This window comes from Molothrus aeneus, chromosome 1, assembly GCF_037042795.1.
Source record: "Molothrus aeneus isolate 106 chromosome 1, BPBGC_Maene_1.0, whole genome shotgun sequence".
NCBI lineage: Eukaryota > Metazoa > Chordata > Aves > Passeriformes > Icteridae > Molothrus > Molothrus aeneus.
Window position 1 is genome coordinate 91,854,836 of NC_089646.1, and position 12,976 is coordinate 91,867,811.

At 35.4% G+C, this 12,976-nt stretch overlaps 1 protein-coding gene across 1 annotated transcript in view; it reads right to left on the reverse strand.

Moving 5' to 3' along the window:
- LOC136563371 (dynein axonemal heavy chain 5-like) overlaps positions 1–12,976 on the reverse strand; it is a 149,426-nt gene that overhangs the window by 104,645 nt on the left and 31,805 nt on the right. Inside the window, exons 28-39 of the mRNA XM_066560715.1 lie at positions 12,421–12,501; positions 11,933–12,337; positions 11,669–11,787; positions 10,055–10,191; positions 8,846–9,008; positions 6,280–6,391; positions 5,829–5,957; positions 4,268–4,467; positions 4,011–4,164; positions 1,496–1,762; positions 1,170–1,298; positions 553–768 (exon numbers count right to left, since the gene is read on the reverse strand). Of these exons, the coding sequence (XP_066416812.1) occupies positions 553–768; positions 1,170–1,298; positions 1,496–1,762; positions 4,011–4,164; positions 4,268–4,467; positions 5,829–5,957; positions 6,280–6,391; positions 8,846–9,008; positions 10,055–10,191; positions 11,669–11,787; positions 11,933–12,337; positions 12,421–12,501 (2,112 nt within the window). The remainder of the gene's footprint in view (positions 1–552; positions 769–1,169; positions 1,299–1,495; positions 1,763–4,010; positions 4,165–4,267; positions 4,468–5,828; positions 5,958–6,279; positions 6,392–8,845; positions 9,009–10,054; positions 10,192–11,668; positions 11,788–11,932; positions 12,338–12,420; positions 12,502–12,976) is intronic.

Sequence of the window (12,976 nt, forward strand, 5' to 3'; positions counted from 1 at the left end):
CTCCTTGTTCTTTCATAGATTCACTGTTAAGAATGACACCTTGGTTTTTAACAGCATCTTATCCATGTGTCTAAGATTAAACCAACACCTCCTGAAACAGATTCTATTCTTCCCCTTCCCTAAAAAAAAGAGCTCATCAACTGAAGGATGTAATACATTTGGATACAGTAGACCAATGTCCACAAAGCACAGTTACTTCCCCAAAGTTCAGGAGCTCTTATTTATTTCCAAATTTGATTTTGTGAAAGTAGTATGATAAAATTCCGTTTTTCCAAACTAAGAAACTGTCTCTTCCTAAGATGCTTGCCCTAACAACAACAGAGAAAATCACAGGATTAGGAACAATTCTAAAGCACATGCTGGGGGGATAATGAGGAGGTGTGACTCCTTAATACATTTTTTATTATTCTGTTTTCCTGATAGTTTATTTGTTATTCTGGGTAATTAACTAGTATTTTCTGCTTTTTCCTACATGTTACTTTTAAATTTTCACGATATGTACTGTTACAAACAATGCTTTTAATAAATCCCCAAAGACTCATTAAATACTACCTTTTTGTCTGTTTTGGTACTGTTCAGTGCCTTCTCTGCATCTCTGGTCCAGATAATTTGAATTCCCAGAAGCCCTATTTGTGCAGGAAACATTGCCTGAAAGTCATACATCTTAAATTCTGAATCGTTAATGGCCATTGACGCCTGTCTAATGATGGTGTGGATTGTTTTCCTAATCCCATTCAGCAGCTGACCTAACCAGAATTCCACATTGCCCTGAAATAAACAAGAAAGTACTTTCAGAGAATTATTTTATGAATAATTCACAAGAAGCAAGAGCTGTTATGTGACTTTTTTCCCAGTCCTTCATACTCCCATTTCCATATTTGTTATTCTCTAATCTTTAAAAGATTCCTTTCCTCTTTCTGCTCCACTGCCCTTCTAGAGAAATGTGATAGATTTGGCACTTCACAGCAGCACTGCTGAGAAAACAGGTAAAGCAATCGTTACAAACTGACACAAATGTTCTGTCCCTGCTACTCTTTGCTCTTGCTGTTCACATTGGGAGGTTTTCATTCAGCTAGTAAAATAATAACATGATGCAATACCGTTGGCCTCTAAAACATAAATCTATTTTAAATCAAGTCATGAAAAACTGTAATATATACTTTCATTACCTGAGCTAAAACTGGTTCAATAATATTGACCTGTTCTCCTTCTTGAGATTCAAACAATAAAATCTGGTCGTAGTTTTTTTCATTAAATCCCACTCGGTTAACATTGTCAAACAAACTTAACAAATGTGCCTACAATAGAATCAGAAAAAAAGCCTCCATAAAGTGATCTCATACGGCATTCTTACTTTGTCTTTAAATGCTGTATTACAATACTGTGTAAATCTTTCCATTAGTGAAAGAAATTCTCTCAAATAAAAAACAAAATCTGCCACGGTCTTCACTTAGTGATCTCGACCGTAAGAACACTCTTGCTTTATTATTTGTACCTGAATAGTGTGGGAATCAGATGCTTGACCAAGGATTTCCAGAAGAGCAGGGTCAGATACAAAAAAAAATCTTGGAAATATTAATCGCTTTTTTTCCAAATAGCCAGTCAGTGATTTCTGACAGATTTCCAACTGTTCCAGCAAATGTGGTAGCAGCTGTGCCAAAGTCTCATCTCCAACACAGCACTGCACAATGTTTGATGCTTCACGGGCTCTCTGCATAATTCTCTGCCACGATTTATCAATGTTCTGAAATCTTCTGGCTTCCTGAAGTACATGATACATGCATTAGCTTTTCCTCATGTTTACCATATTCTAAAAATTAAGTAATTCTATCAGACAGGGTAACAGTTTAATACCTCCCTTGCTGTTAAAGTCTTCTTTGGAGGACTTATGTATGAATATTAGTAGTCATGCTTATTATTGACCAGAGTTCAAATTGCAAGAGAAATAGTACAATAGGAATAGCTCTGGAAATGTCTTACTTCATGTTGGGCACCAAAATTTTCTACATAAAAGGACTCCAACACACATGAGAAAGCTCAAAAAGCAGCTTTCTCAGAAATTATAGTCTTCCTAACAGCAATATGCAATGTCATGTAAGCTGCTAGTAGCAACACTTGATGAACAAAACCAGTATACCCAGTCTGAAGCTGCCCCCCACTTGCACATTACAAGTGTAGGTGAAGACAAATTCTCAAAGCTGAAAAATAAATATTTTTATACACTGGCTATATTAACATTAAAAACTCTTTCTTCACCTACAACAAATGAAATGTTAATGGAATCAGAAATTATCTAAGAGCTAGAAGAGATCTCAAAAGAAGATCCAAAGCAATTTGTCTGATATGAGGCAGGATCATACCCAAAATATCTCTCTGTCTTGTGTTTAGTGATGCTCAATGGAGATTTAGAAGCCTCTCGAGGCAATTTTTGATACTGGTGACTGTCTTCTAATATCTAAGCTAAATCAGATACTGAGAACAAGACATGCTTTTCCTTCCTGTTGAGAACAGCCCTTATATTTTAAAAAACTTATCACTTTTGCACTTCAGTTTTTCCTTTTCTTGAAGTCAAACAAGTCTAGTTTGTTGAATCTTTTCTTGTGCCTCATTCTTCCTTGATAGTTCCTCATTCTTGCACCCTCTTCTACGCTCTCTCAAATTTGTCAGTGTGTTTCTTTCACCAAAACCAGATGCAATATTTTAGTTATTGGTTATTGATGTTTATGCATTCTACCCTTCTTCATTTTGCACACCAGCAAGCTAAAACACCTTTTTTGGTAATACTATCAGAGACAATGGCAAAAACCTATCTAAATATATGGCAACTACTGTTTTTCCTCTATCCACAAAGCTCCTTGCCCACCCTAAAAATAAATTAGATTTTTTTTCAATGTGTTTTGCTCCTAACAAATTCACGTTGACTGAACATTATTCATCTTCTTGCTAATTTCCAGATGCTAACAGTTACTTGTTGCAGTATTCATTACTGCAGAAATTGCAATTAAAACCACTCCTCATTACTCTTCCACCAAGCTGTTCCTTTTCCTCCTTCATCAAAGACAATCACTACATTTGTTTTTTTCCAGAATATTGGTTCATGTATCTATCATCCTTGGAAGAAGTAGCTTTAGTACCATTTGTTCATCTGCACAAACTGCTTATTGATTCTCTGATAAGCCCCAACAACATAAATATATCTCATGAACAACAACAAAAAAATTGTAGTTTAAGTAACAATTGAGAAAGCTTTATTTAGCTTGCAAAATTAATCTTAATTTGTGATATTGTAAGCTTTAATTATAAAATATGTATCCTGAAATAAATTCATATCTAATAATTTCCCAATAATGATGACTTTGTTTAGTTACACTGTTTTATCCAGTAAGACTGAACTGTGGTCTGTTAGTACTGTATGAAAACTCCTCATTAGGAGACACAACAAAAAGGATTATTTTTTTCTGCTACTTCTCTCCTGTTCTGATCATTCCTTAGCTCTTGTGCAGCTGCTACCTTGGAAGGTCATCACTGCCTTTTGAAGAGGTTGCAATGGTTCGCACAGATTAGCACATGCACAGCTCCCAGGCCTGGCAGCATCTCTCTGTGGGACTTCATTAAACTGAGTCCTAGCAAGTACAGAATTGAAATGCAAAATCTGTCATTCTATTACAGATTATAGCCTATAAACGTGTGCACAGAGGAAGAAAGGGATATTTGTACATATGGCAAAAGCAATAAATCAGTTTCATGCCATTAAGTAGTTCTGAGCCCTGTACTAATTCACTAATATTGCACACTGACAGGAACATTTAAACTTGAATTACAAACAATTGTGTTCCTTTAGGTTTCACCAAGTTCTAAGCAATTTAACCAGACAGATCCTAGTTTGGCAAAGCTTCTCCTGAACTGCTCATGCACAGCCCACAAATCTTATATGAGTTGGCACTGGCAAATAAACTCTGTGATGTGGCTTATCTCCTGGTATAACATATTACTATCATACATCAATATACCTGAGGTAGCTGTTTTGCAATGTCTCCACCAACAAACACAGCTTCAAGGTAAATCCAGAGGTTCTGTACAGTAATCCAGTTTTCAATTATCTCTGCAGTGTTGGTCAGCTTCTGAACCCATTGCTGTATAGTGGACTTAAATGGTGCATTATACCTGCATGAACATGAGTTAAAGGGAAGAAGAAGCTAAGATGGTAATTGTTCAGCCTGGGGCTTGATTAGATTTATACAATATGTACATTTATTAAGTTTTGTACCTGTTGCTCATCAGTGACCCCAGCATCATGAGGCTATCTTCCATCAAAGCTATTTTCTCTGATATATCTGATCCTTTCAGAAGAAGTTCTCCTCGAACTTTAAATTGACCAAAACTGAAAGTATGAGTACTCCAGTCACTGATGATGTGATTCAATTTTGCTTCAATATCCTTTTCTTTGACAGCACTGATGCAGATATCCTGTGTAAAATTAAAATAGTAATTTACATTCATCTAAGGCTATTATAAAGCACACTTATAAAGACTATTAAAATGTATTGGTTTGATCCAGATCTCAGTGTAAGTTCAGGCTAATGAAAATATACATTTAAACACCTCGAAGTTATTATATTTCAAACAAGATTATATTCTAGTACTACGTAACAGGTACATTAAATGGGCTATACTGCATCTTCACTACTGCTAGCATCTTACACACACAAAATTCACTGAGTCATTGAATCTGCAGGAAGATTTTTTTTCTCTCTGTATGTATTAATATTTGAAATCAAATAAACTGACAGAAGAGTTTAAAGAAAATAAACACTGCCAATCAAAACCAATAAATATTCCGAGAACAGAGTGTAGACTGACAATGTGCCTGTCTGCTGCTTCTTGAAGACAGTGGGAACAGGACTGTCATAAAGCTGGTTATTGCATCAGAGAGAAAGAGAAAAGGATCAAACACTCAGACTGGATCCCAAAATTCTATTGCAGGTTTAAAGTGTTTCCTGAAGTGTAAGGTGGAACTCTGAACCTTCCATAAGGCTAAAATTCTTGTCCAGGAATTGGGTACAGCGGAGGTTTAATTTCATGGTTTTGCCCTAAAAATGCTCATGTGTGGACAAGACTAAAGAGGTCACTACTCTGGAAATAATACAGATTTAGCTAAGTGACCACGGAACCGAAATTAGAAACATTTGGGGTTTTACTTCTTTAGTTTTAGCTGTGCTTTGTTCTTGTAAAAGCTAACAAGCATGAAGCTAAGGCACTTGCTAGACAACTTCTGTCCCCAAAACAGAGGAGACAATGGCTTTGCAGCTTGTGCACATTCCATATGCCTTCTCATCTATCTGTACTCTTGTGAAGGGTCACTTTTGAAATACAAAACAACTTCATTCTTTTTTAACCCCATATCCTCCTCTTCTACTGTGTTCCAAGTATTTTTAGCACTTAACAGGATCAGTCTTACATCAACTATTTTTCCTCTCTGGTTAGACATTTAAAGGGAAGAAAAAAATATATAAGTAGGCAGACCCTAAATCAGAAGCATGACAGAATCACACTATTAAAACAACAGAAGTCTTCCTATGGAAGGATTAGTGTAATACCATCTACATATTTAAATCTTCACCAGAATAAGAGGGAAATAAACTAAACTAACTATCAGTGCCAACACCAACTACCAAACTCCACTTTTTCAAAGGAATTCTTCAACTAAACCAATTTTTTTAATGTTACAAAGCTGACTAGAAACAGGATTTCAAAAGCACCAGATCACAAATTAATAATTACAAAAAAACCCCACAACCAAACAAAACAAAACAGAAAAGTACATATACCTCAATATCTTCTTTATGTTTTAATAAAGGGGCATCCATTACATTTTTTAAAGTGAAATTTTCAGAGTCAACATCAAAGTGATGCCCAGTTACTTGTGCCATTTTTTCCCAGTGTCTTGACAACATTGCCTAGAAAAGTCCAAAGGGATGAGATTTTCAAAAATTGTATTAATTTTAGGTCTAGAATGATCATGTTTTGCACTGCATCTGTTAAACAAATAGGAGAGTCTTGACTTCCATTCCACTGGAAGCATTAGTAGTTATTCTAATCACATTACAAAGTCTTTTGGTTTATTTTTCTATAACTAAGCCTAACTAGATTTTTTGCTATAAATACAGCTGCTTTTATCTACAAAAAAGAATTATGGAAAGCATCTTGTAGTCATATAACATGTCCTTCAGTAGAGTTTCTCAAGTGACTCTTATCTCCAAATTATTATGCTGAACATACTTTGTTTTTCATCATTTCAAGCAAAGGACAGCTCTCAGTGAAGTCATCAATTTTTTTTTTTAGGTCTTGAAAAGCTTGCCACTCCTTCAATGCTTTTGGTAACTTTCGGATCCTTTAAAAAGCACAAAAAGAAAGAAGAAATATTTTATTATTAATAATCACCATCCACCACTAAATAGTACGATATATTGCAATTTTTCAATGAGTTGACCAGTACACTGCAAATAAAAAATCCAGCTGCAAGCTGGTAATATTATATATAGCTGGTCATTTGTGACTGCAGGCATGAAACACTGCTAAAAGACAGCACAAATTACACTGGAATGGTTTGGTTTCTATTTCAGTTTGAATTAAAGGAAGTTAATTTCATGTGCAAACCCATACCTGAAATTAAGTTCCTGCAGTGTCATTGTTTTAGTAAAATTTGAAAATGCACCTCATCTTGTAAAGAGGTAAAATGATTAAACAACATATATTTTCCCAGTAAAATAAAGTACATCCTAAACTAAAACTATTCTGCTTGCAAAGAGGAAAAAACTTCTGTTTCAATCAAACAACTCTTAATTCATACCTGGTTTGTATGAAAGATACTCAAAGCAAAAATTTCCTTTATGCAAATTTAAAATGAAGAACCTCTTGTACTGTGAATAGTCACAGCACCTCTCCCTTCTAAACCAGAATTGCCAATTTTCATCTACCAAAGCTCTGGACCAAAGACTGACAGCAGTTCTCTTACAGCTCAGTTCCAGAAACTAAAAGCTGCATAAAACCTCCCCATAATGACAAATTCCTTCAAAAAAGTTCTCCATTTTTCACAGCTCAGAATCAGACAGATCTGTCACACAATGCTGGAACATGTGCAAATTCTTCACTGCTTGCTGGTGAGAGGCAGATGAACAAATGCATCCTGTCATGGCACTACAATAACTGCCATGACCGTTAGTCTTTCGTATAGTCTTTCATCTTGAATCTAACAGTAGATAGCATTAAATATGCTGGAGAAAAGCATTGCAGAATGGAAAATTTATACTCTGCCTTGCATCAAGAAGGCTTTAAGGTGCAGTTCCTGGCTACTTCTATCCTGAGGCTTAGCAAGTAATATCTAATAAACTTGTCTAGGGTTGGCTATTGGAAATGGGATCTCTCAGCTTGGTAATAAAAATGGTAATCTTTAAAAAAATTCAAATAACTTTTTCCTTTCTCTTAGTCTCAACAATGTCTTCTGAAAGCAAATTTCATGAGCTGCACATTATGTTAAAAAACTACTCCATTGATCAGGTTTACATTTCTGTCCTAAATTTACTGGATATTCTCTATACACTGTATCACAGTAAAATATAAAGGGAAACTTCTCTCCAAGTGTTATTATAAACTTCTATAATGCTCTCTAAATATTTCTTCTTATTATTTCTTTCTAATAGATTTATTTTTACCTACAGGGTTTTTTTGTACTTTTATTTTCATGATTATAAGTTGTCTATTATATTAGGATTTTTAAAAGGTAGCAAAACAAAATTACATTAAACAACTACGCATATCTTTACAATTAATCTAAAGCAGTAATTGCACTTCCAGCATTTCTGCTTCTTTCTTAACACAGCATATCACCTTAGCTATTTCTGTTATGTTCCTGTATGTTGTTTCAATTTCTCTGCCTTTAAAGAGAATAGCTTGATGCAATAATGTTAGCAAACTGCCAAAAGAAGGATAGTACTGGGTTGGACTTGTATTACAAAAAAAAGCATTTATTGCCTATTGGTTGTCACAGTGCTCCAAATATAGCTCAACACTTCAGAGGAAAAACAAAAATGTCACACATGAAGTTCAAAGAGAAACACATAAATGAAAACTTTTGCTGTGCAATGGCTTCCTTCAGGGTTCTGGAGAAAGAAGCATGAAAAGTCCTACAGACCATAAAATTTAATCAACTGCAGAAAAAACTATGATGCAGATTCCAGAATTCTACTGAAATGAGATGAAGACTTACATTGTCCAAATGCAGTTACATTTCACATACATTCATTTTTACTATTCTTATTTTTAAAAGAGGGGGTTTTTTTCAAATTAATGACTAAAAGACAGCTCAGTCAGTTTTTTTGTGGAAAACATTATTGCTTCAAACTTCATAAATAAGCCCTCAGAATTTAGTGTGGCTATTTACCCTTCTTGAAATAACAATTACAATTTAGACAAATGTGCAGAAGTAAACAATAGGTTTAAAATTCCATGTAATATCACGGACTAAGAATTAATTAGCTGTAAACGAAATCACTGAGAAGGTACCGTATAAAATCAGCTTTGAAAGTTATTTATACTTACAACCACCTTGACACAGGTTTGTGCACCTTGTTTATTGAATAAGCTACAGCCTACCACGTCAGTACACCCCAACAAGGCTCAGGTGACTCACAAACCAGCTGCATATTGCACCACAGTGCAGCTGTGCCCAACACTGAGCACGAGATGGACCAACATTCTTCAGCCTCTCAGAGAAATTTTCACAAGCTGATTAAAAAGCAGAACTAGAAACACAAATTGCATGTACTTCAACCAAAAACCAACTTACTTGCTTTGAAAATCCAGGAGCTCACTGTTAAGTTTTTCAATATTCAAATCATTCCAAAGCATTTCATTGTATCTGTCAATACTGGAAGTAACTGTATCATAAAGACTGTAAAGTTTCTGAAGCAAGGTAAGTTCACGTTTAATTCTGTGGAGTTCAGGATACTCTGTTTCAAATTTTAAAATTGGAAATTCATGCATGTTAATTAGGTGTTCATGTCAAATGTATTCATGAACATAAGAATCAATGCATTTCTAGTAATGTTATTTAATAAATGAATGAAATCAGACTTGCAGTTTTCTAGATAGTGTCTAGGAAGACAAACTTTTCCACTTATATTATGATTACAACAGATTTTGATGCACAGTAATTGTTTAGATAGCTGATTTTTTTAATCAATATTCTTCTGTAGCAGTAATCTCATAATTGAGGGAAACAATGTTGAAAAGTAGATGAAATGTCAATGAAATACAATATAATTTTAGCAAGAACCTAAATGTCCCCTATGTCAATTTACCCTAATTACTTAAGAGGCAGAGTTTGGGGACGATGGGTGTGCTTTCAAATGAAATATGTAGAATATAATAGACAATAAAAGAATTTAAAATGGGCATCCTTAACATAAATGTTTTAGTTACTTTCTCTCATATCTTTTGGAATTCCTAGCAAAATATATTTGGATTACTGCATATGTCCTCAGACAAGAAAATATACTCAATTTAGTATGCACAAATTAAAGTGCTTATCATACATTCTGCTGTAGTTCACACCACAATCTTCCAAAGGAATTGTGTCTGACTAGGAGGCATAAGGACATTACAGAGCAGTTGCATAGCCCAAGGGAATTCATTATGCAACTGGAGCAGGGACAATTTGAATACTTTGGCAACATGATTCCCAAATTTGTACAGGGCAGAATACTGGCAGGAAATGTGCTTAGCTCTGAACAGAAAAAGCAAGAGAGCTAAGCATCTGTACCCTGAGACACACAGAGCAGTGCAGTATTTTTCCACCTGATGTTTATGTAGGTGCACACCGAGAGCCAGTTTCACCCAGCTGCTTTTCATAGGAAAGACTATAATAATTTACTACAAGGAGATTTGTCTGCAAGGAATTTTTCTGCAATTTTTCTAAATCTCCATGCATTTAGTAGCAATCATGAGAAAAATTTAATAGCCTAGAAACAGGTACCCTTATCCCCTGAGAAACTACCTGTGATGGAAAGACCAAATAATTCTTCCCCATTAGAAAGAGAGAGGTACTTCCTCCACAGTTCATCAAATTTAGCTTGAAAGATCTGTAATCTGTCACTTGCTTCATGGGGAGGAATATTGTCCTCACTGGGACTCCTGTAAAAACCAAAAAACATTCAGTGAATTTGCCAATCATACAGGTTTCACAAAGAAGCGCAACAGAACCCAAACCATACTTACTGAACATAATGTAATATTTTTTAACATTTTTTCTGTAAATTCTCACAAGACACTAAAAGAAAAAATACACTACTTATTCAGTGTACCAAGATTACATATTCAGTAGTCCCTGAAAGAAAGCCCAATTTCTTTTCCAATAAAAAAATTCATCTGTGTTACCATACATCTTACAAACAGCTAAAGATCTGCAAATATTTTATCTTTGTTATTTCCTGTTTCTGCTGTAAAACAAATTTTAATAATTATTTTCATTTCTATTTTAAAAGGGGGAAGATAGCAGATACATAAATCAGGAGTGAAAACTGTGTAGTTGGCATGAGAACCATAATTAAATAGTCATAAAAATATCAGAAAAAATACCATTTTGCCTAATGAGCACATTTCAGCCATAGGACTGTGTTTCCTGCAGTCCCAGTTTTGCAATTCCCAGTTTTTACACTTGGGACCACTTCTTGGCCATATCATAATATTTTGGGACGAGAATTCTGTCATCCTCTGTTGTGCCATGGTTATTTCTAGAAAGAAATCCAGGCAGATGGGCAGAAGGCAGAGCAGGCTGGCTGCTTGGCAAGGGAAATGGGACCAGGAGATGAAAGCAGAAACAGTCAGCAAAAGCAGCCAAGGCATGATCCCACAGAACCTGAGCAGGAAAAGCAGGGCCCTCAAGGTGGTAATCAGGCTCCAATGATAGTCCAGGTCTTTAGCTGAGTCCACAATAATTACACAGGACCAAGGTCAAGCAGGAAGGTGAGTCAGTAAAGCAGGGTCTGGGGCAGGTCTAGGGAAGGTAACCAGTATGAGACATGGTCCAGTGGGAACCAGGCTGCTCTGAGGTCACCAAAGGAGGAGGAGGGAAGCCCTCAAAGGTCAGGTATTGTCCTAGAGCCATAATGGGTCAAGCCAAATCCTGTCTCTCTTTCTTTGCTGCTGTAGGAGCATCCAACAAACCACAATTTACACCTTCAAAAGTGATAAAGTAAGTTTAAAAGTAAGGCTGAGCAAGACAGTGAATTTAGACATATCGAGAACTGGTATCTCCAGTCACATCCAAGACACTGTTTTAATACTTATTAAATATCCCCCAAAGAGCTTTATTAAGACCCCAAAAAAACCATTACATTTTAATCTGGATTGAGAATGTGATTTTTTTCCCCCCACAATCCATTAGGCCTTATGGACTATCACTGACTCCAGCACTGAAATTACAGGAACGAATCTTTCACAGTTAGACTGTCAAAGATGCCCACCTTATATAATTCTGAAATTAGGCCTTTCTTCAGGTGTAATATATACAGTGATGCTGTGCTGTGTTTATTTTCTGAAGCCCTTTAGATACACTATTTTCAAACAATCACTAATGAAGCATAATTGTATCACAATACAGGTCACCTACTTCTCATCATATTCTTTATAAAATCCTGCAGTGCCAATTTGGAATTTCTGAACATCTCTCAGTAAATCTGTTTTCATGACTGGCTGTACTTTCAGCAGCAAGTCCTCAACCTGTTGTGCCTATATGCAGACAAAGAGAAAAAAACAGGCACAAAAGAATGAATGTGGGAAATCAAAAAATTAATTAGGTAAATAGGTTTATTCTATCATTTCAATATTAAGAGGGCTGATAATAATGATTTGAGAAATAACATAACTATAATACCTGTGTGTTTAGGTTCTTCCAGGCATAGGCCAATCCATCACCTCTTTCTGTATTTTCATCTTGAAAGAGCAGATTGTATTTATGAAGCACAGAATAAGATTCTTCTATGTGTCCAACAGTCATGTCAATTTTAATCTCATTCTCTCGGATCTCCCTCAGTGCTTCCATTGCTTCCCGTACATCATCAAGGTCCTGGATAGGTCTGCTTAACCTCTTGCTAACATTTTCAATGAATGAATAAATTTCATCCACGTCCGTGGCAGACTTTTTATTTAAAGCTAATCCAAATGTTCTTTGTCCTGAGCGGCATTCCTGAATTAATGCTATTTTCAATGACTCTGTTGCAACTTCCACTGATTGCAGTGCACAATGATTGGGCAGTTCTCTGATTTGCATCTCTAATTGCTAAGAAAAATACAAGTGTTCAGCATTTAATTTCACTGAAGTTTATCTGAACAGTTCATTTTTATTAAAGATAAAATACTTACAGAAAAGTATCTGATTTGAGATTGGAATTCAGCCATCGTTGGTTTAGTATCTATAAATTCCTTCACTTTTTCTTCTGGATCCTACTTAAAAGAAGTTTATTTTAATGAATATTTAGCATTGGTATTATAATAACCTACACAGCACCCAGCTGCCTGATGTATTGTACAAACACAAAATGTTCCCTCCGTAAAAGGAATTGAGATATAAGCATTAATTAGTGTAAGCACAAATTATTTTACTGGAACTGCCTTTCCTGACTCTTATTTTTTGCACAATAGTCTTTAAAGAACTTGAAATCTGTAACTCAGAAACTGACACAGGTCACGATATCCCTTATCCATCCAAATATTACTACAGGATTTACAATGTAGGTGCTAAAATTTTGTGGGAAATATTTCCTTCCTAGTCTTCCTTCTGTCTGTAACCCCATGAAAGCAGTTCACATCTTCTAACAAGTACTTAAATGGGAGGAATTGCACTCATTTATCTTCACTCTTCCTGAAACAGCATCATTAAACTGCAGTTTCTAGGTGCAGATGGCCTCCTGGCCATTTG